Source organism: Pezoporus occidentalis, unplaced genomic scaffold (assembly GCF_034315485.1).
Source record: "Pezoporus occidentalis ecotype Australia unplaced genomic scaffold, CSIRO_AGI_Poc_V1 ctg143, whole genome shotgun sequence".
Taxonomy (NCBI): domain Eukaryota; kingdom Metazoa; phylum Chordata; class Aves; order Psittaciformes; family Psittacidae; genus Pezoporus; species Pezoporus occidentalis.
This window is the reverse complement of record NW_026913241.1, coordinates 1,095,450-1,122,586: the sequence shown is the minus strand read 5'-3', so window position 1 is coordinate 1,122,586 and position 27,137 is coordinate 1,095,450. Positions and strand designations below refer to the sequence as shown.

General features: G+C 38.0%; 1 protein-coding gene across 2 annotated transcripts in view; it reads left to right on the top strand.

The window, feature by feature from the left end:
- The first annotated feature begins 335 nt into the window (after positions 1-335).
- Positions 336-27,137, top strand: part of GLS (glutaminase) — a 66,436-nt gene continuing 39,634 nt past the window's right edge. For both annotated transcript variants that reach the window (XM_062610009.1, XM_062610010.1), the window contains exons 1-7: positions 336-734; positions 8,926-9,022; positions 9,492-9,613; positions 15,548-15,677; positions 16,417-16,496; positions 18,351-18,514; positions 24,789-24,847. In XM_062610009.1, coding sequence (XP_062465993.1) covers positions 376-734; positions 8,926-9,022; positions 9,492-9,613; positions 15,548-15,677; positions 16,417-16,496; positions 18,351-18,514; positions 24,789-24,847 — 1,011 coding nt within the window. In that variant the 5' untranslated portion in view covers positions 336-375. The remainder of the gene's footprint in view (positions 735-8,925; positions 9,023-9,491; positions 9,614-15,547; positions 15,678-16,416; positions 16,497-18,350; positions 18,515-24,788; positions 24,848-27,137) is intronic.

The window sequence follows — 27,137 nt, the reverse complement described above, 5'->3', positions numbered from 1 at the left end:
GCCTCGCCGCTCCCCTCAGCGGGACCGCTCGCTAGGGGGCACTGTTCCCGCCCGCAGGTTGCACAGGCCCCCCCCTCGTCCTTTCCCGCCCGCGGGCCCCCGCGCGCCTCTCGCGCCTCTCCCGCCTCCTCCCAACCTCCCGCGCTGCGCCGCCGGCCTCCCGCGTCGGGACCTAGGCTGCCTGCGGGAGGCTCGTCCTGCCGGGGGGGCGCGGCCTCGGCTGGAGTGGCGTCCCTGACAGCCAATGAGCGCGCAGTGTGCCTGACAGTTATGCGGCCTCTGCCAATGGGATGAGCGGGGGGGCGGGAGCGGTGGGGCGCGACAGGCGCCGCAGGCCGGCGCTTCGGAGCATTCGGCGGAGGGAAGTGGCGCAGCATGATGCGGCTGTGGCGGTCGGCGTTGCTGCGGGAGCTGCTGCTGCTCGGGCCGCCGGGGCCGGCCGGCGGCAGCGGCTCAGGTACCGGTGCCGGCACCAGGCGCCGCCCGTCGCCGCTGGCTGCCTTTGGAGCGAGCCCACCCGTCTCCCGCCGCGGCGGCCCGGGGCTGCTGCTGCTGCCGCCGCCGCCGCCTTCGGCTAGGGGTTTGTGCACGCGCTCGGAGGGAGCCTTGGAGGAGCCGGGGAAGGGAGCGCAGGCGCCGTCGCCGACCCCCGGCGAGCCCTCCGCCGACAGCGGCCACAACAATAACCACGGCGGCGGCAAGGAGCTGGCCGGAGGCGGCGGCGGGGGGGAGAAGTGAGTGCGAGGAGGACGGTGGGGCCGGGCCGGGCGGCGGGATGCGGAGGCGCCATGTGAGCGCCGCCTTCCAGTCGCACGCGTGGTGGCTGCGGGAGGGGGCCGGGCGGGGCGCGGGGGCCGCTGTCCCGGCAGGTGCGAGGGCGCGGGCATCGCCTCTGTCGCGGCGGGCTGGGGTCTGTGGGCAGCTCGCGGGGCGCGGTGCGGGCCTGTCCGGCCAGGTGGGGTCCCGCGGGGCACGGAGGGCGGGCTCGGAGTGGGGAGGAAGCGCGAGCCGACGTGTGGCCTGAGGAACGTGTGTGCCTCTCGGCGCTGCCCTTGCCGCTACTCGCGTCCTGCCGCGCCTTGAGCTTCCACCGGGCTCGGCGTCCCTTCCGCATACGGCCGTGCCCGTGTCTTGGTTCGGAGCTCGCAGCCAGCGTGCGCTAGTGTGGCTTTTTCTAGCGCTGCTACTTGCATAAAAGGTGTTTCCCTATTGAAGTGAAAGCTGTGTCATCTCACGTTAATTATTAAAGGCGGTATACATGGTGTGTAGTTCTGCCCGGGAAGTTTAGCAGCGCTGTCTTCATGTCTGCATCTAGTGCAGCTAGGGGTGGATAACGCCACAAATGTTAATAGGCGCTACAGAATGCGACCCTGTGCCAAGAGGCACTGATATGTCCCTACGTGACAAAGGTACATGCAGGTAATAGAATAAGACTGTATATATTTGTGAAGTTAATATTCCTTCGTTAGGAACCTGAAATACTCTTTACAGAAGTGGTCAGGGACAAGTGTATCAGCTCCAGTTTGTGATGACCAGTGGTTGAAAACACAGAGTATAATGACAAGGTAAATGGATTGATGGCTCTCAAGCATTCTGCTCTGGTAGTCCTCAGCATCATGCAGCTCTTGAAGAAGCCTTGTTCATTTCTCACCTCCCCATCTGACAGATTTTCCATTGCTTGTTTGAACCTGGATACACTTAGTGGCTGATAACCTTTTACATGAAGTTTGGCAGATTAACTGCAATCCCCATGAAGACACATCTCCTTTGTGTGTGTTCAGAGCTTGACCCTTGGCTTTCCTGTAGGCAGCCTGTGTGTCTTCTTTGTGCTGCTTATGGGGCAGCCTAATTAAAGTCTAAACTGAAGTCACTTTCCCAGGCTTTGCTATGCTTATTGCCTAGATATAAAAATCAAAAGACAGAGGAAATAAGGCCAATAAAGGAATACTTTGTTTTAACAGTGGACAAAGTCTTGTTACCCTGATGCTAAGAGGAAGTCTTCCACAAAGCCAGCTGGGAAGGCTGCAGCCCTTAGCTCATCAATAGTTCTGCTTTTGAGTTGTGGTTTTGGGTTTGTTTTCTTTTAGCATGAACTTCTACTTCAGCATGGCAGGCAGGCAGGAAAAGAAGCTCTCTTCTTGTTCTCTCCAGTAAGTGTCTTAGCTGCTCAGCTTTGTTCAAGCCTTTTGTTTCAGTGGGATATAGTCTTTAAAGGTATCACTTAAAATTGCTGCTGTCAAAATCCTTTAAAAAAATACGTGCAACTAAGGTTACATAACTATGTACAATATAATATGCAATTATATGTGTATTATTATGATTATTGTAGTTATAAAATTGTTCAACGTATCTGAAGCCTTTGAATTAGCTCTATATGTAACATTTTGAAACAAAAATTATTCAGCTGTGTCTGAAGTAGGTGTGGTGTATAAAGGTTGTACTTATGTTTTCAATAAGAAATACAGAAAGTACCATTAAAAACAAGTGTGCCAACTATGAGGGGGTTCTGAGGATGCTGAAAAGGTAATATATTAAAGGGGTAACATGATCTTAACCTGAACTTTTATAACAGCTTCCTACAGCTAGCATCAGTTAGGGAAATCCTGTCATTTCTAGTATGTCTGGTAAAGCTATGTAGTCACAACCAGTTATACACTTTAAGTCATTTTTGGCTTTTGACAGAAGGATGTATTTGAAAGTCAAATGCTCATTCTTTGAGCCTTACTGCAAAATGAACAAGGAAATATGACATGTAGCATGTAGTTATGAACAAGTGAAAAACTGGAAACAGTTTCTTTTCAGTTCCAGCTCTGCAGGAATTCCTGGTGATGTGTTAGCCAGGCTGCTGGATACTTTCGTTCTTACTTTTCTTGATGCAGAGTTATGAAAATCTTCCTTAAGCATTTGTAAATGGTACATTGCATGTGGTCATCACCCCTGTATTAAGACAGGGTTTGGAAGAAAAGTTCTAAGCTGGCAGCTGAGCTAAGTCAGAGCAGTCTGTGTTCTGCTGATTCCAGCGCTTTGCAATCCAGAAGTATATAACGTTTGAGCTGTGTTTGGCAGATGGTTGTGGGCCCAACTGGGAAGACAGTAGTCCTTTTGAGGCTTTCCTTGTTTTGTTTGTTTTGGGGGTTTACCTCCCCCCCCCCCCCCCCCTCCATTTGCATGTAAGGTTGTGGTTCTAGGATACTGGAATAACCTACAGTGTCAAAAGGCAGCACTAAGATTTTCTTGCTTCTTTGCTTGCCTGACAGTCCTCATTTACAGAGTGGGAGTTACAAGTGAAAACCTAAAGTGTTTTGTGCAAAAAGTATACAGAAATGTAGAACAGTTTAACTCCTCATAGAGAGAATAAATGATGAGCCCTGTGGCTGATGAAATAACTAGTATCCCATTGCATAACCAGATCCTTCTGTGTTTTGTTTTTTTTTTTTTCCCTGAATATTTTCCACCACCTCCTAATCCCTGCTATCCAGTCTTCACTCTGTGCATCCACCTGAAACTGGAAATTTCCTTTCCTTTGGGAAAGGAAAAATATTTCAGCTTAAACTGAGACTGGTCACGCACTGGTAATTTTGATTAGTGAAGGCTGTGGATTAAAATGCAATCATTTCTATATGTCCATGCCTAAATAATTACAACAGAATAACACAGTACAGTCCTAAATTATAAACTTGTATAGTATTTATTAGTGTTTACTTTTACTTTTGATATAACTGTGTATTGTTCACTTTTACTTTCAGTGTAAGTATGCATTGTTCTTGCATCTTATGCTGGACAGTAGTAGGATCAAACGTAGTTTACCTAAGTCTAAGCTATTTCTAAATTTTAAAGGCCTTATGAGGGTGAGAGAGAGAGGAGTAAAATGTGAGCAACCCTGATTTTTAAAGTATAGCTAAATTGCAATACTGATGAGTACTAGTATATGGAATATAGCAAATGGTTGATGGAAGTGTGTTGGTCTCGGTTTGGGTTGGGGTTTTTTATTTGTTTCTCTTTCCTTAGAATGGCAAGGAAGTGGTAGCACTCCTTTTTAAGGTGAATTTTGGAGATGTCTTTTAAAGTTAATCTTGCTTTTGCATTCAAGCCAGATTCAACTGTAAAGGAACCAGTTGTATAGGAACTGTGTAGTTCATCACACTGTTACTCCTGTCAGAGTGTGGCTGCCACGCTGACAGATGCAAGAAACTGCGCTTTCAGTAGACCTTTCATGACTTCCTTAGAGGCTAAGGTTTTGAAGCAACAGTTCTTGTTTTTACTGTAAACACTTTGACATCTACTAAAGCATGTCTGTCTTTGGTCTGGGTTTATAAATACGTAGTTTTGTCTGAATCTTGGTAAGTTCTCAGGTAAATAAATGATTATCCACCAGTGTTTATGGGATCAGTGGCTAATTATGCAAGTGAACAGAAGATAGTTATTTAGTGACTTGGGTGTGTGTATCTCTTAGTTGGAGATGGTCATCTGTAGTATGGTGACAACGTCTTTAAGATACCTGCGAGTTGCAGCCCTTGCAGCTTTCGTAGAATCATAGGATAGTTTGAATTGGAAGGGACCTTTAAAGGTCATCTCATCCTCCGCTCCTCCAGTGAGCAAGAACATCTTGGACTAGGTCAGGTTGCTGAAAGCCCTGTGCAACCTGACCTTGAATGTTTCCAGGGATGGGGCATCTACCGTGTCTCTGAGCAACCTATTCTAGTATTTCACCACCCTCATAGTAAAATATTTCTTCCTTATATCTAGTCTAAATCTGCCCTCTTTTAGTTTAAAACCATTACCCTTTGTCCTATCACAACAGGCCCTGCTAAGGAGTTTGTCCCCATCTTTCCTGTAGGCTGCTGTTAAGTACTGAAAGGCTGCAATAAGGTTTCTGTGGAACCTGCTGTACTCCAGGCTGAACAATTCCAGCTCTCTCAGCCTTTCTCCATAGGAGAGGTGCTTCATCCCTCTGATCATCTTTGTGGCCCTCCTCTGTACTCACTCCAACAGGCCCATGTCCTTTTTATGCTGGGGCTCCCAGACCTGAAGGCAGTTTTCCAGGTGGGGTCTCACAAGAGCAGGGTAGAGGGGCAGAATCTCCTCCCTCAACCTGCTGATCACGCTTCTTTCGATGCAGCCCGGGATACAGTTGGCCTCCTGGTCTGTGGGTGTACTTTGCTGCCTCATGTTCAGCTTTTCATCCACCAATATCCCAAGTCATCCTCAGCAGGGCTGCTCTCAATCCCTTCATCGCCCAGCCTGTATTGATACAGGGGGTTGCGCTGACCCAGGTTCAGTATCTTGCATTTCACCTTGTTGAACCTTACGAGGTTCATGTGTGCTGATTTCATGAGCTTGTCTAGGTCCCTCTGGATGCCATCCCTTCCTTCAAGTGTGTCAGCTGCATCGCTCAGCTTGGTGTCAGCTGCAGACTTGCTGAGGATGGCACTCCAATCCCACTGTCCATGTCACTGACAAAGATACTAAACAGTACTGGTCCCAGTACAGACCCCCTGAGGGACTGTTGCTGGGGACAGTTGTGACCTCATATTTTAATGACTGGTGCCTTAGCAATGAACCTGAAATTATTATTACCAGTATCATATCTTTATATGTTTTGTTGTTCCATAAATCATGTTCTGCATTTTAGCAGTTGCATCTTCAAGTACAAGGTAGGAATTTAATTTCTTATATTGTAGTGATTCTAATTCAGTTTTTGTAAAAATGAAATCCTCCATGGAATCTGGTATAAGTATTGTACTGATGCAAAAGGAGGAGCTGAAGGAGGGAACAATAAAAATTGCAAAGTCCTTGTGCTTGGAATTCCTGCTTTATATATGTGTATGTGTATATATATATGTGTGTGTGTGTGTGTATTCAAAAAGCAGTGTGAAGCCTCTGCCAGAATTCTAGTCCACAGCTTGGATTACCACTGAAGAAGTCTAGTTGTGTAATAGTCTGGTGATTAATTATTATTATTTTAAGAAGGGAAATAAGTATCATAAGCCATAATTCATGGAGTGAAATAGACTGGATTTTTTTCCACTTTAATTCAGCTGTGAAAATTGCAAGTTCCCTGACTTGAAAAACATCTGTTGAACAGCACTATCATGCTAAGTGTGCTCGTGGTGCCAAAACATAGCTTTTAGGTTAGGCAAACATTAGTTACTGACATCACTGCCCTGATAAACTGCAGAGCAAGCCTTTCCACCTCTATTTAACTGATAAACTTTATCAAAAGATGGACTGTTTGACAAAGAGCAATTTTCTGTAAATATATTGAATGCCATCCTCTTTGCTTTGCCAGCTAGTGCAGATCCATTGTTTAATTAGGCTGACTGACCCAATATTGAAGAGCAGCAGATGTGAAAGATAGAGAAACGACGTCAAGAGATAGTTTATGCTGCGAAAGGTGCACATCTCTTTTTAATAGATTAAAATCTCATGAAGAAGCAGGTAAAAATCTTGTTGAGATGTCGGAATTTTTTTGTTCTGCACCCTCCCAGATAAAAACTCCACATTTGGAACAGCTGTTAAATTCTGAGTAATTGCTCAGGAACTTGTAATTAAGTAGGTTGTCAGTTAAAATTACTCAATGTGTTCCCTGGATTGTCTTGTCAAAGTGAAATACGAAAGTTTTTCCTTTATCAAACCTTCAGCAATCCAGTAAGGAATCTTGTAGCAGAGACATTCCTTAAAACACAAAATGTCAACATTTTGGGTAACTTTGTTAAATGCTGTGTGTAGGGGTGTAGGCTGTAACTCAGCATAGCTGTAAAAAAGTCCATAGCTGCAGAGTTACGCTGCAGGTACAGGCTGAAGTTATAATTGGTATGTTGGTAGTTCTGGTTCTGCTGGCTTGACTGGATGTACTGTTCTCAAAAGATTGAAAGCGCAATGTGTTTCATGGAAGGCCTGAATTTTCTTTAGGAAAAATGTTGTTCAGTGATTTGCTTGAGGTAGTTGCAAGTTATTTGTCTTGCTTGAATTGCCAGCCTGTCTGTGCATTAGTCAGCTAGCATCATTTAAAAAAAAACGCCCAAAAACCAGACTGGAAGACAAAGAAAGTTCTGTTGGCTTACAAAGCTGTCTTCTATTCTTAGTATGTAAGTACAGTGTTTTAAATAAATTGGAAAATGAGAAGGGAGATTTTTACTACTGGTTTTCACTGCTAGTTACGAGGAAAGGAGGGAGGCAAGTGCAGTCTAGTTTGTCTTAAATTTAAAAGGGTACTTGGATGTAATCAGATTTTCATCAAAACCAATCATAAATCTGGCCTATTGTTGAGATAGAATAAGCTAGTTCTGGGTGAGGAAGGAGGATTAAATGTCAGTCTGTGAGATTGCACTGGTTTACCTAGGGTCTGTGCTTAGTTGTAGTATTTTATTTTTGTAGTTTTAACCCTGGATACTGGTATTCAAAGATTTACTAGTCTTGTGAAAACTTTAGACCTGCTTTTTGTACGCATATGCATGCGTGTATAAAAATAGATAAATTGCCACTGAACATTCTAGTTTAGGGCAGTAAAAATTATTTAATTCTTTATATATTTTTATTTATAGTAATGGATACTGAATTTATGTAAGTAGAAAAATTATTAATTAAAATATTTTATATATTATTTAAATAACAAAGTATATATACTATAGTAACAAAGTACTGCCAGTGTTACTAAATTATAAGATTGAACTTTAGAACTGTTAGCTAAAATAATGTAGGACTGCATACTCTGCTTTTCAGTTAGTTTGCTTCTATGTTTACTAGCGAACTGTTTTGGTTTTATTTTTTGTTTGTCAAACGTTAGAACACTGGCTTTCTCTAAACTGACTTTGTCTGGAAGCAAATCTGATCACTTCAAAGGACTAAAATAGTTGCTCCGAAGCCCTTTGCTGTCATTGCCCCTAGCAGTTTGGAAGTGTACATTTTGGAAGTCTGTGCTATGATGCTGTATTTAACAGGGGAAGTGTGAACAACTGAGTGCTGTCTTGTGCTCCTGCCTGCTGCAGGGTGCTTTGGAGTATCAAGGAAAGGGGGAGCTCCAAGGTTAAACCAATAGACAGCATCCAAAGGCTTTGAGGGAAAGCTGTCAGTATTAAAAGGTTTCTTTCTTGAAAGGAATCTTGATGCTTAATCTGGTAGGTTTCCTTCACATTTCACTTAAAATGGAGATGTAAGTTACGACAAAAAGACATACAGTAAGCATATTTTGGAGTAAAATAGCTAACGCATAGAATATTTGGAAAGCCAGTGTATTTCCTTTGATAAACATAGTGACCATTGAAGATGTATGTACACTGCATGTTAACCTTGATAAATATGCATGATATGAGTTGCTGCTGCCTGAGCTAGTTCAGGTTACTGCATTATGCAGATAGCTTTACTTGCTTTCACTGTAACTGATGTGGCTTACATAAGCTTCTAGAAGGGCTTTAGGACTCCTATTAGGAGTTCCTAAAAGCAGGACTAGTTTGGTGAAAATAATATGCATTTATCACCTCTTGCTTATAGAATCATTGGGTCAATCTGCTCTTACAGCTTTATTATGAGGCATGTAGGTCTTTGAATCTTTATCCTCTGTGTGAGATATGCGTCTATCCTTGGTGACATCAAGAAGAGGGAAAAGTGATGAATTTACTCAAAAAAAATTCTAAGTAGTATCTGAGCAATAAATCCGTGTTAGTAAAAATATGACTACGTTGCAGTTAAGAATGCTTGCCACTGTAAAGGATATGTATGCTACTTGTAATATTACTGTTGTTTTCCTATTTAAAGCTGAATTAAGCTTTGTGCTCACTAATAAGAGTGCGCATTGAAATTAGTGGTAGCAGCTGTATTGGTAATGTAAATATGCTTTTTCCTTGTAAATAATGCAAAAATGCATATAAAGAAAAATATGCACTAGTTTGTCTTTTTTCTTTTTTCCTTATTTTTTTTTTTTTCCAGTAAAGTGAAGCAAGGGCTCCTTCCTAGCTTAGAAGATCTACTTTTCTATACTATTGCAGAAGGACAAGAAAAAATACCAGTTCATAAATTCATAACTGTAAGTTTACCGCTCTGGAGTGCTATATGAAAGTGCTATATGAAACATTCCAAATGCAAGGATACAAAGCAAAGAATTTATTATACATGGATAGCTGCAGCAAGGAATGTAACTAATTTCCCCCACCCCCAATGTTTCTGTATTTAAGAGAATGAGTGTACTTGTATTGTTACTACTTTGCTGTGCAGAAGAGTATGCTTTAAAGCATCTGTGTCTGTGGCTGTAGTGTTTGCACACATGTAAAATGCAGTTGGGCCACTGTGGATTTCAATGACTAATCCTTTTACATAAGATGCAGCCAAAATGGCGAAAGAAAATGGCGAAAGGATCAAAAAAACTGTCAAAATGTCTCTGTGTTGAGAGCGCAGTAGCAGATGGCTCTCATCTTGATAAATGAGGCTGAGCAATAGAGAACTTGATAGTAAAAACTTACATTCTCATTTTAGTAATTATTCTTTTCTTGTAATAGGCACTCAAATCTACAGGATTACGTACATCTGATCCCCGATTGAAAGAATGCATGGATATGTTAAGATTGACCCTTCAAACAACTTCAGACGGCGTTATGCTGGACAAAGACCTTTTTAAAAAGTAAACTTTGAGTCAATAATGTAATTGTATAATTCTGGATGAATGTTGTCTGTGTGTTACTGACTGCTCTGTTGGGAGAGGCGTATATATATCTATGCATAACTAGAAGGGGAGTCAAACGCACACTCCTACTGATGCTATTTTCATATGAGTTTGTTCTCTGGTTTCATGGAGCAGATGGATTGTGTGATCTCCACAAGAGTTTAATGTATCAGTGTTGTTTGCATGTGTATCTGACCCTATCCTTCAACTCTTGGTCGGATGCCAAATGAATTGATTGAGGCAGCAGGGAGTATATAGTATGAGTACATAAAACTTCTCTCTTGCTGCCTCACCAGTTTTTAATCAGGAATTCAGGATGCTGCTTCTGTGTAGTGAGAAGTTGGGTGTACAGATATAGTATACGTCTGCATATACTGTATCTGTATACGCAGTATATATCTGTACTCCCATAGCTAATTCTAAAAGTGAGTATATGAAAAATAGAGTGACATTAAATTTTGGGATATGTAGAGATGAGAGCAGTTAGGACTGTAGTCACTGCTCTGGTTTGTTTTGGAAAAGATTTGTGTGCCATATTTTAGTGGTGCTTTTTTATTTATTTTTTTTTAAGAGAAGTCTGGGGTTAGGTAGCTGAACAATATAAGCACTGTTCAGGTTGTCTTCAGTTCTTTCCAAGCACATTCCTTTGCTCCCCTGCCTACAGTTTCTGTGGGCTGAAAGATTGGAAGTTTAGAGGCTGTTAAATCTTGACAATAAATTTGTAGAATTTGAGTCTGTATCTTTATTCCATTTGCAGGGTAAATGATGTAATATCTAAAACTTGCTTCTTCTGTGAAAAGTATACTTTTCTCAAAATGGTACATTTTTTGCTGCTGTATATTATTGTTTTTAATTTGTAAATGAATGCTGTTTAGTGCTGTTTCCTCTAACAAGTTAAAATAAGTACTTGTATAAAAAAGTGTGTTTATGTATAAAATTGTGTATATATATTACATATATGTATATATTAGTGTATATACACTTAAGTATATAAAGTATATTGTATATGGCATATACTTACATATTTACATGATTTATGTAAATATAAAGTATATATGTCATGTGGTTTTTAATATATGTATATATATCTAAACATTTTTGGAAGTACATTGAGGAAAAAATTTTGTGTGACAAGATAACAAACCAGTCAACTCCTTAATCAAATGTAGGATACTTCTTAAAGGTACATCATGGACTAACTGTATTCCTGTATTTAAGTCTAAGACCAGGTCTTTAGTGGTTATTTGTCAGTGCAGTAAAAACTCTTAATTTGTTACAGTCGGGCACCTTCCTGGGTTTGTGGTTGGACTGGAAAGAAAATGCATTTGCTATTATGCATTACACTTCTACTAGAAGGCTTGTTTGTAGTAGTAAGCTATGGATTATGTTTTTAGGCAAAGGCTCCACATTAAAACAAAAGGCACATGATTGCAATTTAGCAAGATTAGCATAATTTTATGGCCCAGCTCTAGGATTTGATCCCCTTTGTTAGAGGACTGATGTTAATATGATAATTTTTAGAAATCTTACATGGGTTGCTTCTTATGTAGGAAGAGTTTTGAACAAAGACATAATACAGGGGGTGGAGAAGTGAATCTCTTTCCACGTAGCAGATTTTTCTGCACAGCAGCAGGTGTTAACATTTTTTATAAATTATCCCCCCCCCCCCCCCCCCCCTTCAGTTTTATGTTCTTCCCAGGCACACTGCATTTGCCATGTAGAGACTTGTACAAGGTTCCTGCGTTTTCTATTCTTCTCCAGGTATTTAAGGAGTGAAATATAATAATGTATCTACTCTGTTGTAATTACCTTAGGACTTTGAAGCTTCAGTTCCCTAAGCTTAAAAGTCAGTGGTATAGTTCTGTTGAATTTGAATCCAAAGTTGCTAGATCATGTAAAGCATTAAGGATAAATGACGTGGAGTAGTGTTAGCATAAGCTTGCCTGAATTGATGAAGTCCATTAGAAATTACCTGTACAATACGTTACCTCACGCATCTGTGCCTCTAACAGAAATTTCGAGATCTTTTTAGTGATTCTAAACATTAGGCTCCTATTTGGCTAAAATTGCTTTATTTTGGAGATTTTTTGCTTTATAGTGCTCTCCACCTAAATAAAACTTTGGGGAAAAAAAAAATAATCCCAGTTACAGGCACAACAACTTGGGATTTTAATCTTTTATGTCCAGAGTTTCTGGAGTTGAAGGCTTCAGTAGTGCACGTTTTGGAGAGAGTGGTTTCGCTGTTCATGTTGCATCTATTTAACATAACATGGTCTTTGTAGAATGAGTGATACCTCACTGAGAGCAGCATGTTTACTGAAAGCAGAACAGCAGTCTAGTTAGTCTGCTCTGTGAATTGTTTTCTCTTTTTTTGGTACCTTATGGTACTACTTAATATAGTAGTAGCACTCTAACTACTGTTAGATGAAACTTAGGCAGCTCAAAAAATACGAAAGATTGTACACACTAATCGTCAGAATTCTAACAGAAAAAGAGAAGACTTGCAAAAAGCCCTATTTCTTATCTGACAATATTAGGGTGAGAAGAAGGCGTGAGGCAATCGGAACTGTGTTATTTTGAAAATGGTTTACACTTGGATGGGATGATAGCTACTGAGTAACAGTTACAACTAAGGTTTAAACCCAATTCTTTTTCATATTGATTCACTTGGCTTTGTCATGAGGTGATGCCTGTCCTGCTTTATTGACCTAGAACTGTGGTCTTGCTAGCCAAATTTCCTATGATCTGTGGGTAGGAAGCAGCAATCTGGATAAGTTTTATGTTCTAAGCTAGACAATCTGTTGCTGGATCTCAGACATGGTTATCTATTTGTTGCTGAGGTGCTGTGCTGCTCTCAGTCTAGGTAGCAAATCCTGAGCAAAACCTTAATTTGAGCTGTCCTTAACCCAGATATTAATAAATGTTTTCATCCTCTTTGAGCAATTAGAAAAGTTTTGACAGAAGATGCAGAGGACTTCTGCTGTAATATTAATACTTCGTTTGTCAAAATGACATCACTTTTCCTTCTGAAATGTTTAATAGATATATTTACACTTCTACAGACCTAATCTCGCTCATTGGAAATAAAGTTTTACATTCCATAATGCTTATACTGTAGCTCTTAGAACAGGAGAAAAGGTTTCCATTCAGTTATATAGATAGCTGAACAGTTCTTCAGCTGGGAGTGCAGGCTGTTGTGCTTTGTTTTTATTTTAGCAAGTATTTACTTGTGTAGGGAAGCAATAATCAGCAGTGTGAGACAGAACTTTAAAAAGAATAGTAAACGTAACAAGTTGTATGATAAAGGAAACAAAATTATTCAATCTTTATGCTAAGCCCAAAGATTCCGTTTAAAAAAAAAAGCCCCAAACCTAAACATCAGCCAACCCAACCAAAACTTAAATTTATATTCAGGTTATACAAGTTGCTGAAAGTTGTTACAGATGGTAAGACTCGCATCCTAATCCTCATAAAGCAAATGTGTTGGGGAAGTTTTGTAGTTTGGAAGACCTGTTCTCAAATAGAAAAAGAAATACTAGGGTTGGGATTTGACAAGGCAAATTTTATATTTTAGGTTGAGATCATAAAGTTTGGGTAAATGGAAGAATTTGAGGTTGGAAGGTTTTTAGTCTACCAATCCTGAACACCACTAAAGTATGTGGGAGATAAGGCCTAAGCTGTTTGTAGAATTTGATTGTAGAAAGACTTTTATTTATCAGTATATATATTTATTTAAATTCCTTCCTTATCTTTTCTTGCTGCTGCACTTACCCTCAGCCTGAGACCGTTCATCTCTGAAGGTTTACCTGGGACGTAAACTGGTTGGAAACTGATGGGGAGGATATGTCAGTTGCAGAATATTAGAGGCTGTCAAGGCTAGTGTTGTGTTGACTGAAAGTATTACTGCCCTGTTAATTAGAGTTTTCCAGGACTTATGTTATTTTGTCTATGCAAGGGTAGTTCTGAATACTCATCTAGATTAGTTAAACTCCTTTATTTAGTTTAGTCTGTAAATTCATATAATTTGCCTGGGTTAAGGGTAAGTATGCAGGATAAATACCCAGACACTGACCTTGGCTGAATTCTGGGAACAGCAGCTGCTTGCAAAAATAGGTAGTGTCCTTAACCAGCATAGCAGTTTCTGCGGTGATTTTCAGTCTCTAGGAAGTGAGCATCCTAGACTTGCTGTAAGTTAGTACATGCGTAAAAGCCCTTCCTTTTTCAAAAATGCAATGTGGTTTCAGAGGGTTGTATTTCAGTGCATGCTGTATTCTTGTTCTTTTCCGTGCTTTTTACCGAGTTGTTCTAATAGGTGTAGGTGACCCAGGAAGAGTGCTTAGTGCTGTCTGGGTGGTACAAACAATGTAAGGCTGCATCTGAATTTTAAACATAGAGCATGTTATGTTGTTACTCCTTCTGCACATCTAGCTGCCTTAACTGTTACTAATTACTGTCAAAAAAGGGTTGTTGCACCTGGAGTAAGTAACTGTAATTGGTGGCTGCTGGGAACAAAACAGGATTTTTTACAAGATAAATAAAAAAGGAGTGGATAAGCATAACAAGTTGCAACAAAACCAGCTCAACTGCAGTATTAGACTAACAAGTGTATTACGGAGCAATTCTGAAAATGGAAATGGAAAATTCTCTAATGTTTCTTGTTTGCCCTTGGAAAGCAGTGCCTGCCAGCATTTGAAATTGCTGTTAGTTCAGTTTGGGATAAAATCTCCCAAGTCCTTTGAAGGATTTCAGCCTGAAGGTTTAAAAAAAGAGAGGGGATTCAAAGGAAAGATCATTCTGTCTGTTCATTGGTCTTCATGCATCTTAATTTTGAACTGATGATGACTTTTAATAATAAGATTATTGGAAGTATTCCAAGTTGAAACATTTCCCTAAAAATTAGTGTGCTATTTCATTGTTCTTAATTTTCCAGTTGTCTGTATTAACAGTTTGTTTCTTTTGTTATTACTGCCAGAAAGCAGAGTATGAATGTGTTAACTGTTTGGTGTTAAATCTCCCTTTCTCTTCCTTGCACTGGGATGGGGCTGTTAATACCCTTTATCAGGTCATATTTTAACTGTCGTGATAATGGCTTCCAGTTCCCACCCCTGCTCCTGCTCAGTCCCCACTCATTGGCACACCACTTCCAGCAGCATGCCTCAGCTTGTGTTTCTATCCTCCCTTTCATCTGTTTCTTCTCGATAAGTCCTTTCCTTTTTAATTCTTCAGTTTTTTAAATGTACCAGATGGGCTGATGTTTGGAGGGTGTGGGTGATAATATAACTGTGTTCTGGGCTAAAAGGCAGCAAAGATGCCTTAACTGGCGGTAGTTTGAAGCAAGAGACTTGTAGTACTGCTCACTGTTAACTTTTGCTTAGTTTAGAAAATGTTACTGAGTTAACTCCACAGGTTTCGCTCGAGTGGAGCCTTATTCCAGTTTGGTTTGTTGGCAGGGTTCTCGCTCCATTCATGGAGAAACTAGTTGGAAGTGAGACAGACCAACCCTGAACCTTGGAAGTTTGACCTGACTCTGAAATTGGTGCTTACTTGGGCAAGAGCTGGGTTAGAGGACCTTCATGTCTTGATCTTAAAGGGGTTGGTTAGATCCCTTATGCAAGTTTAGATGCTACTTGAAGGCAAATTGATAGTGTTTAGCAGGACAGCCTCACAGCTGAAACTTCAAAGAAGAGTTTTAAGTAAAAAGGCATAAGAATGAATGCAATGACACGTTTGTAAATAATGTAAAAACAAACTTGCATAGTAAAGACATGTTCTTGTGGACATATAACTTCAAGGGGCTGATGGTCCTTATTTAAATAGCATGTAATTGCTACTTAAGTAGGCTTTTTGGCAGTACTTTGTCAAAAACACTAATAAATTTTTAACTTCTTGCAGGTGTGTACAAAGTAACATTGTGTTGCTTACTCAAGCTTTCAGGAGGAAGTTTGTCATTCCAGATTTTATGTCGTTTACTTCACATATTGATGAGCTCTATGAAAGTGCTAAAAAGCAATCTGGAGGGAAGGTAACCTCTTTGTAAATTCAACTTCAGACTTCTGTAGATTTCTTAATATTAACCAAATACATTCTTCATTCTTTAAGTGGACAGGTTTTTCTTAACGTTTTAGCAAAATGTTAAATTGATAACTTGCTTAAATAGTTTTGGAAGTTCAGTTATGTCTGCAACTTCTAAACTGTGTTAGAAATACAGCTTCTTACCTCTAACAGACTTTACAGTTTTGAGATCAGAATGAGAAATAGCATTGTTCTTTATTTTACATAAACTATACATAAATTATAAAACCGCTGTACGATTTGTCAGACTAAGCAGTATGTAAAAAAAATTATGCTACCCTGCACAACTGGCTAGGTTGTGTGTCAAATAATTGCCAACACTGTACCTGTGTTCATAATGAAAATTTATTCTAACGGTTATTTCTAATAAATAAATTGAATACCTTTGAACTTTGTCACAAGCTAAAGTTTTATGTGTTTTGAAAAGGTGAACATGCTGTAACACAGAAGGGATTCCTTGCAGAATGTGCTGAAGTTTGCACTTTGAAAAAAATGGTTTTATAATGATCTATGTAATATGAGTATAATAATTTCTAATGAAATTTTAGGTACACTAGGTGGTTATTAGTGGAATAATGCAGTTGTATGTTGTGCATCCTTTCCATTGACATTTATTTTAATTAATGTCTATTAACACATAGTTAAACATTTTGGATGTTGTAATGTCTCTCTATTTATTCATGTAATAGGTTGCTGACTATATTCCACAACTGGCCAAGTTCAGCCCTGATTTGTGGGGTGTGTCACTTTGCACAGTGGACGGACAGAGGTATATTCTAACTTTTAGATTTTGCTATTTCAGTTACTTGAACTATTTAACATATACAGCACTTCATGTTATCTCATGGCTTAATAAAGGAAAAGATTTATTGGAGTTGTTAAAGAAGTAAAATACACTTGGTCATCTTTCTTAACTTTTTTCAACTTTTCTGTTTATCTGAATTATTTTGCTCTCATAAAATATTGTTTAAATAGTATTCGTAAATACTGTATTTAAAGCTGGATTATGTTGTGTTTAAGATCCAAACAGTAATGAAGCTGTATGTAATTATCATTATGAAAGGACAGGATAGAGACAATGCTTATGTAGTATTAATCTTTGGAGGTTGAAGATTTGTCTAACAGTATGCAAGCCCCAAGCTGTATTACTTTTTCTGCAGGTCACGATGTACTTGAAAGTTAATACCTTTTCTGCATTTTAATGTTCTTACTGTACCATTTTTATGTGATTGCTGTATGTCGCAAAAAAAAAAAATAAATCTGATCCATATTTAAAAAGAAAACAAAGATGGGGAATCTGTACAGAACTTAACATGATTTTGCTTTTTAGTTTCATGGAACTTTGTCCTGTAAGGGTGTATATACGTCTTGAATGTAGCTAGAGTCATCTTACTTTTATTTTTCCTTCATTCATAACTTGGTGTAGAAGAGACAGTTGTGAGCTGGTGTAAAGGGCTGTCTCACACCGACTATCTGAGAAGTAAGGTAAACTATTTCATGTCTGCCTCTGTGACTAGACAATATGAGATACTCATCAGCTTGCATGTCTCTGCTGGCCTGCAGTTTGATAGGTTACACTGCGTATTCTGACTGACATAATTTTTAGGTGTTGAGGCATTCCTGAAAAGAGCATCAGACTTGCTTATGGTGATTGTGGATTGGTGTTCATTTTAATGTTATCTTATGTCCTGTATGTTTGTTTCTTATAGAGCATATGGCTCATAATCTGTAGGGGAAGAGCTGTACAAGTGAGCTGAAGTCTTTTTCAGCTTCCTGCTAAAGTGTCTGAATTATAATCTATTAATGGTAAAACAGCTTTAAAAGTAAAAATATTCTCCCTTTTCACAATTTTTAAATTGGCACTTTGCTTTGTTTTGGATACTATAACAGGTACTAATGAAAGTTTTTATGATGTTAATTTTTATAACATTTAATGGTGTGTAATGTTAGTTTTTATAATGACAAAATGGTTTTGTGAGCTTTCTGAAAAAAAAAAAAAGAAGAAAGCAGACTTTGGATTTTTGCCATCAGACAAGTGGTTGCTTGGAGCCTTTTGCTCTAGATTGGGCATATGATGCTTGTATGAGTCCTTCTTTGATGCAGTCTTAGGTGTTGAAAGTAAACTGTCCAAAAGATAGCATTTAATAATTGCTATAAAATACCTATGCTGTTATCAAAGGGAATGTAAATACAGCTATTTAATTGTTGCCCTCAAGTTCTAAAACTGAATTGAATCTCATCTTTGTTTATATAAGCTTGGGTTTGTATAGAGGCTATATTCATGTCAGCTGTAGAGTATGTGTTTACAGTTGAGTAGGGTAAGTGTACTAGAGGTCTGAAGTGATTTTATTTTCTCTGGTACAGACCCATTTCTGAACATTGTTTATTTTGTTATATTCGCAGTAATCACCAGCACCTGACTTTGTTATGCTTAGCTTACGGAGGCAATTGTTAAAGACTTTAAAGCTTTTTGACATGTTTAAAAAGAGACCTAATAGTAATATGCATTTGGTTTTGGGAGTCTTTTGTTAATAGTCCTAATATGTTATAGAATGAAGCGTTTACCACTGTACTTCCTACAGCTGGCAAACAAGAAATTCATAATCTGTTTTGTTTTTCCCAGGCATTCTGTTGGCGATACCAAAGTTCCATTTTGTCTCCAGTCCTGTGTAAAACCTTTGAAATATGCTATTGCTGTTAATGATCTTGGCACAGAGTATGTGCACAGATATGTTGGTAAAGAGCCTAGTGGATTAAGATTCAACAAATTGTTCCTGAATGAAGATGGTAAGAGATGTGTAATACTTAATAATGCAAATAATTTTAGAAAATTATGAAACAAGCTATGCAGGTTTTTGTTTTTTTGTTTGTCTGTTCATTTTGCCATATCCTCTTGAGTCTTACTATTAGAAAATGTCCCAAAATATTTTGCTATCGGCAAGGTAGGCTTATCCTTTGTCACTTGCTTTAGCCTAATTTAGAATGCTAGTAAAAGATGTTTTATTACTTCTGTTTTATCTGCTCGTTATCCAGCTGTAGGAAAAAACAATGAATTTTGATAATGCGAGTATTTGAAATGTATATTTATTTAGATGAGTTGATAGCATGTGTTCCTTAATAGTGTCTTCTGTAAAAATGATGGTGAAAGAATCAAAGATGTTAAACTAATTTTAAGAAACATTTAAATTCCTTCCTTTCTCAGACCTCTGAGAAGCAGGTGCTGGTGCCAAAGGCCAGCACTGGGCAGGTTCCAGAAGGCAAAACTGAACGTATCTTCCCACAGATTATTCTGAAGTGAATTTGGCTACTGATTCAAAGCACTGTATTTTTTCCCTGTGGCAGGAGTGCTTTAGCATGAATTTCTCATACATTACTTACTTAGATTATTTTTTTCCTGTTATACTAACTCTCAAGCATGAAAATGTTATTTTTAAAAACATTGTGGCAAAAATCTGAGTTGAGTGACTCATGTAGCTTTAGAGGAGATACTGGGTGTTATTTCTGAAACACAAATGTTCCTTCTAGCGGAGAACAGGCAATGTTTCTGTTACCATGGTATTGAAATTAATATTTAATTAACAGCATAGGGCTTGGATTATATTTTGGCAAGGACGCTATTGAATTCTGACTTAAATATCTATATTATTAAATATATTAATGGTACATAATTGTATTTAGTATATACCTTACAATCATCTTTTCAAACTTAAACACAATTTTTTCCTTCTTTTTTATTATGTTAGTAAGTGGTAATGAAATACCAACATGCATATATATGGCCAAGAGGGAATGAAGCCTTTTGTCAAGCTTTGCTGTCTTGTTTTTGCTTTCCCAGTTTTTCCAAATACAGTGTCATAGAGTGTAAAGATGACTACCTTTCATGTCCTAAGAAAACTTTCAGATAAAAAAAAAAACAGCTTTGGTGCTGAAAATTGCTCATTTTTTCTTTGGCTCAGTATAGGTGTTCTTTGGTTTTGTGTGTGTTTGTTGTGTTTTTATTTTTACTTTTAATGGAATTATAGTGTAATAATTTCTTTTTTATTGCTACTTTTAAAATTGAACTACGAGGAGGTGAATTGTTAGGCTGGGGTATTTTATATTACGGTTAGACTTCAAGAGTGCTTGTAAGACTTATGCAGCAAGAGAATTGGGATTATTGAAAGTTTGACCAGTGTGCATGAAATTCATAGAGAAAACTAATTCACGTGGTAAAAGTTGTAGTTTTTAAGTTTGTGCTTGTGTGGCTGATACAATTGGCATGAGAAAAATGCATTAGAATATAACCTGAAAAGCTTCTTAACAGATCTAAAGCAGAATGTAGGAGTCTAATAAATAGGAACATTTCAGTTATAGGGAAAGAGAATTTGAGTTTCTGTGAGTAAAGGAAGAGGAGGGAGGCAGGGATTACACTTAATGTATGAAGATTTAAATTGTTGTATGAAATTTGGATATGTGGAGTATTTGGCAGTTTGAACATACATAACTACTTTGAAGATCAGGTTTGAAAATAAAAAATGATATTTATTTGCTTTCTGACTCTGATATAGTTGAATTTCATGTTTGTAATCAGGATTTGATGAAGTGATATACAGATATTTGAAAACTGGTTAGCTGTTTTTTTATACTTACTGCATTAAAGATTCATAAACCAGGATGTTCTTCATTTTCTTTGTTTACTAGTATTGAGATTCGAGCAAGACTATTACAAGGCAATTTTAAATCGGCTAAAAATGTCAAACTTATGTGATTTTTAGTAACATTGTTTTGTTATAAGTTTTGAATAAAAATCTGTGCTGCATGATAGAAATTTGGGAATTTCTGCAGCTTTATGAATATTAAATTTTAAAACTTTCCTTTAATCAAAAGGAACACATCAAACAGTTCAGAGTTCTGGAGGAATAAAGCAGTTCCCATGTTAATTAAAACAAGATTATTATAGTTGATTGAAGTAGATCAAGAATCTTGCATAGTAAAATGTGTCTGAAGTAGGTGTCATCAGGAATAATTTTCCTGGTTATGTCATTAAGCAGTTTGCAGTTTTTTTCATGCCTTTTGAGTTTATAATGCAACATGTCTGACAATACCTGTATGCATGTACAGTTAATATCTCTTGCCCATACACATGACCTTCTCTTGCTGATAATCTGTAAAGTTAGTGCTGTAATATAATTTTGTGGAATTTAGTGCAGTAATAAATGTTGCATTGTAATTAAATGAGGGATCACTAGGAAACTGTTTATTCTGCTGAAGGATTTTGTTAACCGAAGACATCATTCTTTCTGTAAGTTATTGTCTTGGACAAACACTGTGAGCCAGTTGTACAAGAAAGGCCTAAGGTGAATGATGGACAAAAAAGTTCAGAAGAACTGGCAGAGGAAAAGCACTGTAACTTGAGCTTATTAGGGGAAAGCTCTGGTTTGTCTATGGCATAATTTCATGGCAGGTTGGTAGAGCAGTTGTGCGAGCTGTCAAACAGTTTTGAGATATTAAAAATTATGTATTTTTCACCATTTCAGTAGTGATGTTCAGTGGAGGCGTTTTCTCTTATTTTGAATTTAGATGTACCTATTAAATACGTTACAGCTGTCTAGGTAAAAGGCTGTTCCAGATAAGTATCTCCTTCCCACAGGGAGCACTGTGCTGTATTAGTGAAGAATGCATTTATTATTCAGAGGCTATTAGGTGGGTGGTTTATGCAAGAGGCAAATTGTTGAATCAGTGGTAAACTTAATCAGGGCAACCCAGATAAAGGCAAAGGGTTATTAAGACTTGTGCTTTTCATTAAGGCTAAAAACATGAATTTACTCCAGAGTGTAATGATACAGTAATACACAACTTCTGCAAGTCTCATAAAAGATTTTTTTCAGTCTGAGCAGATCACTGCCTTTGTTATTTGATTATATGTAACATATGTGTGTGTGTTTATGATGTGTCAGTTAGCTTTGCAGAGTTTGATATCTCTAACAATTAATAGATCCATTTGTTCACCTTTTTGTTGCAATTATGTTATCAACCTTCATTACTTGTTGTTGTACAATGTGAAATACCCTTGCTGATGGTGCCTATATATCCCTATGAGGTGAAAAAAATACCGGGGAATGGAAGTGTTATTGATGGGAGTGGAAGACAGCTCTTCTTTGAAATAAGCAGGAATCTTTCAAAGATTTTTTTTTTTTTTTTTAGGCATCCTGGCCCTTAGAAAAGTCCAGTAAGTCTGTGGAGAGTTTCTTCATTGTAGAATAGAATAGAATATTTTTGTTGGGAGTGACCTACAACAGTCATCTAGTTCAACTGCTTGACTGCTTCAGGGCTGGCCAAAAGTTAAAGCATGTTATTAAAGGTGTTGTCCAAATGCCTTTTAAAGGCTGACAGGTTTAGAGCATCCACCATCTCTCCAGGATGCCTATGTAGCTATTGTGGCAAGAGGTGTTAAATGGTATTATCTGGTGCTTTCACTATCGCTATCTAGGGATAATAGTGAAAATTGCTTTCCTGGGACCTAGTACCCTGACAAGGTTTATTCTGCTTAGAAGAGGCAGCAGTGGATTAATGGAGGGTGTCAGAGCTGTAATGTGCTGTTTTTTAGGCAGCAGTAGGAGACCCTCAGAGAAGAGCTTTTGTTAGTGTGTGGTAAGCCAGACTGCTGTATGTCCCCGTAGCTGTGAATGCTTCCACAATGATTTTTCTTTGCTGACTTATCAAGGTGGAAACAAAATACAACATCAGAATTTCAGAAGCACATTCAGAAAAGTCCATGTTTAATTTCATCAGAAGGTTCTTGCCATTCTTATGTGAGGGCAGCACATTGAGGTGTGTCGGTTGGAAAGGGGCCAGAACTGGTACACGTAGTTTGAGATTCTAAGCAATGAGAGATGGGAATCTGCAGAGTAAAGGAAAAGGTAACCAAGAATGCCTTGTGACACTGAAGATAAGTGGAGACTTCTTGAAGGAAGTGAGATGCAGTAGAATTTCTGAGGGCATGTGCTCTGTGGACGTATCACATTGATAAGCTTTTGAGTTGCCAAATGCTAAACAAACATTATATATCCTTTTTAATAAAATATACATGTGATGTGTAGAGGGTTGTGTGTGATTTAAGTCATTAATGTACTTACGGGCTGGAATAATACCTGATGTTGATGAGAGGAAATGGTATACCCTAAGTGTAGCTAGAGCAAGCAATGCACAAAGCCAGTGTTGTGTTGGACTGCGTGTCTGGAGTTGGGATCTCCAGTTGAAAAACTGGAGAGGGCTTCAGTGAATGACTACCAAAGCGCTGTGCAGTCCTGGCCATGTAACTTCAAGGAGCAGTTGAAAGAGGAGGTTAGGAGCTCCCCTGGGAGCCACTTAAACTCTTGAGGAGCAATTGCAAAGGTGAAGGTTTGTGTAACTCTTCTTGGTAGTGGCAGGTGATATAAAAAGGACCAGTGGCCTCCCCAGTGTGGCTTGGGACTTGCAGGCTGGATGTTAGGGTAAACTCTAGAAGGATCAGGATTGCTGGAGCGTTAGAGGATTTGCCATGTTTGGTTGTTTTCAAGACTTGAATAAAGGCATGACTGATCTGATGAAACCTTGGCAATAGCTTGGCTACGAGTAGGAGGGTGGAGGAGATGACCTCCAGATGTTCCTTCTGACCAGCAGTCTGTGATGCTGGGGTTTGTCATTTGACTTGAAACGCCTTTGACTGGTTTTCAGGTTTGTAGTCCCTAAGGAGAGAGTGGGGAAGCTATGGAAGTGCTACGTTTTTCTTGCTCAAAATCTGGTTTTAATCAGAAGTCAAATATATTTCACTTAAGGTATTGGTCTTAGCTTTTCACTAATAGAATAACTTGATTTTTTTTCTTTTTAAAAAGTTCCTTTTAATGTTGGTTTTCTGAAACATATTAAAAGGAACTTGAGATGATTAGTTTTTTAAGATTAACTTATAGTTCTGTATGGCTAAATGCTATTGACCATGACCAGGATAATTTTCATGACAAAATACATGTCTGCGTCTATACTGTGAATATGAGACTAATCTCCAAAAAGCAGTCATCTCAAGTTCTTTTTAAAATGTGCATGTGTTATATAGAAACAGTGAACTCTGTGTGTGTTTTTAAAATAAATATTTTGGAGATAAACAAAGTAATGGCAAATTAAAGGAAGAATTCAAACTTACCACAATATTAATGCATTGAGAATTGGTTGAGGTTTTCAGACACCAGAACTCTCAAGAATCGACATCCTAGTTTAAAGGCACAGCAAAAATGTTAGTTAATACAACAACAAAAGAAGATAATTATTAGGAGGTAGATGTTAATGAATGAATGTACTTTTTTAAAATGGCTGATAAGGAAAGCTTCTTATGGAAAAGAAAGATTCATTCATATGAGCTGGTAGAATGACTGGGAATGTAAAAATACTGTTAATAGGGAGGTTAGTGATAAAAAACTTCAGTGTATTAGGTACATGCAAGTCAATTATAAAGTAAGTTCTAGTGAGGATGAGTAAATTGTTAGTTGTATTTCAGGAACTGCCAATAGGAACCTCTAGATTTTTAAAAAGAAACAGGATTTTGTATTCATGTACAGCAATAAATTCAAGAACTGGAATTCTTTTTGTTTAAGGACCTGTCTGAATGCTTAAAATCACTGAGACTTGGTAACTTGCAGGAAAAATTGGAAAGTCCTTTAGGGATTGTTCCACTTGGATGTGTTGCATTGATGAAATCTTGAAACACTGAGGAGGATTCAAAATCTTCAAGAAAAGAAATGACAGCAAACAGATAAATTTACTGGGCTATTAATCAGTGTTAGGCTAAGTGTGTCCTAAAGTGTAAAAATACTTTGCTCACAATTACAAAACCGTCTGTATAATGTTGGACTAAAAAGTTTTTAATTTAGGATGGTATTCTGTAATCATAACTTTCAGTCATAGATTAATACTTGGTTTTACCTTGATATTTATAATTTTTCTCTTAAATGCTAGTTAATACTTAAAATTTTTCTCTTAATTACTTTTCTAGTTTTGTTTGACAAATGTGTCCTGGCATGTATTTGTAATTGAAAACTTTATTTCACAGACAGGCCTCATAACCCTATGGTGAATGCTGGAGCAATTGTGATCACGTCTTTAATCAAGGTAAAAAGTTAATTTTTAGTTTCTCTCGGAGTATTTTAATAGAAGGTAGAAAAAGTATTTTGTGCAGATTATGGACTGTTTTCATTTTGTGTGTGCATTATTGGATGGCAGTTTACTCATGAGTAGGTAGACAGACTCTGATGTTTTGGAAACAGTAACACTTCCAAACAAATGCAGTATTAGATTAGTAGGTTTTTAAAAGAAACAGTGCAGCTGAAGGACTCTCTTTTTCCTTAGAGTTTTTAGTTTTGTTTCCTTCTTCAGCTGCACAGTACTTGATACTCTCTTGAGAGAATTGCCTCATACTTGTTAAATGCTAAGAATATATCCTCAGGAGTATACTCTGTAGCACTCAGAAATATGTTTCTGAATGTCTAATGCTTTTATATAGTATAAAGTTACAAGAATATTTCTTGCTGTGCAAAAGAAATGCAAGAGACTATAACCTGTACAGGAGCAATGCAGCTATATGTCAGTTTTAATACTGAATTTGTCTGCTATTAACATACTCTACAACTAAATCATGTTTAATTTCGATGCTTCGTAGTTTCTGTTGGTATGTTAAATGTGTTTTCTCAAATAAGTATTTTTGGAAACAGTTACCTGTGTTTTATGCAGTAAAGCATAGCTGAATAATGACAAAACATCTTTAGTCCATGATCTTGAGATTTCTAGAAAACTGTATTTGATTTTTCCTTAGTGTAGCTGTATATATCTCTTGCAGTTGTAAGTGGCACAAATTCCGTGTATTGCTAATGTTTGCCAGATACTTTACTTGTATTTTCTGACTTTTTCTTGGTAGCCACTGTTACAATAAAAATACTATTTGTTTTTATTTTTCCTGAGGGTAGCTGCGTAAAACTGTAGGGAACATGTCAGTCCCCTGGAGTTTTGAAGTAGAAAATTTAATACTGTTACTTCAGAGGTCTAAAAATCTTGTTTTTCTTTTTATGTTTCAAGGTCCATCAGTGTGTTTCCTACTTCCTATTTCCAAATTGTTGATTTTTAAAATTACTTAGATCATGATTTTCTGTTATTTTATATTTAAAGAAGGTATAAGAACTCCTGCTTAAAGACATTTATCTTTAATAGCTGTAGGTGAAAGAAAATGGCCTTAAGTATGACAGGTAAATTTATTCACGTTTAATATCTTTTTAAAGGTTGACTGAGCATTGAAATTCACTTTGGATAATAGTGAATTTTAAAAACCTGACTGAACACATTTGTCTGAAATGTTAGTCCTACTACAACATGCCCTACTGGTCAGAAGGCAAGACACAAGCATGTGCCTCTTGAAGGCACATAGTTCTTGATAAATGGTGTACTTCTGAACAGATAACATGGATTTGTTTACTGCATGCAATTGTGGTATTTGTTAGAAGGTTGGGGGATTGTTTTTGCTGGGTGTTCTTTTTTTTTTTAATTTCTTTTTTTCCATAATGTTCTTACGAAGAGTGTTGCATTGCACTAACATTTTTTGCATGTGGTAACTGCACGTCTAATGGACGCATATCTTATCACACTCCATTATTTGTTTCCAGTGTGATTAAAATGTAGATTATATTATGTACTGCTTATACTAAGATACCATTTATCATTTGAATAACTAACCAAAGTAAACATATTCTGAGGAAAATTACATAGAGGGTCACAGGTACAAAGTTACTTAATAGTTGCATTTGTTGTAAAATAACTTCTTCTCAGTCTCCAACTTAACAAAATTCCTACTAACTATGCAGCAATTTAAGTGATTGGCTTCTATATTTGATCTAATCTAAGTCTTTATTTTTTTTTCTGGAAAAGCTGGCTTCATTAACCCATGTTTTGCCCTCAGTTCCTGTGCATTCATTCTGTCTATTAAGGTGTTACTTGCATATCTTGAAGACTCTGTATGGCACTTAGAGTCCAAGAAAATTAAGAGATTCTTAAACATGGTTGCATTCAGCATGTATGACATTCATCTAATGGTAACATGTTGATAGCTGTAGAGAGATGTTGCTGTATTTCACTGTTACCTCCTTTGATAGTCATTATTTTACCTTTCTGAGAAATTGATTCAAGAAGTCTTCCAAAATTTACGTACATCACACTGAATTTAGCAGCTGTTAGCATGCACGCTCTTGCACACAACTGTCCTTAGTAATTGTAATTTGTGTCAGATACTAAGAGATGATGCTTTTTGTCAGAATATGTAATGTTAATATAACATTTTGGGGGGGGGGGGGGAGAGGTGGGGGGGGAAAGGTTCTTAGCATCATATCCCCAGTTCCAAATTTAAGAATTTGGTATA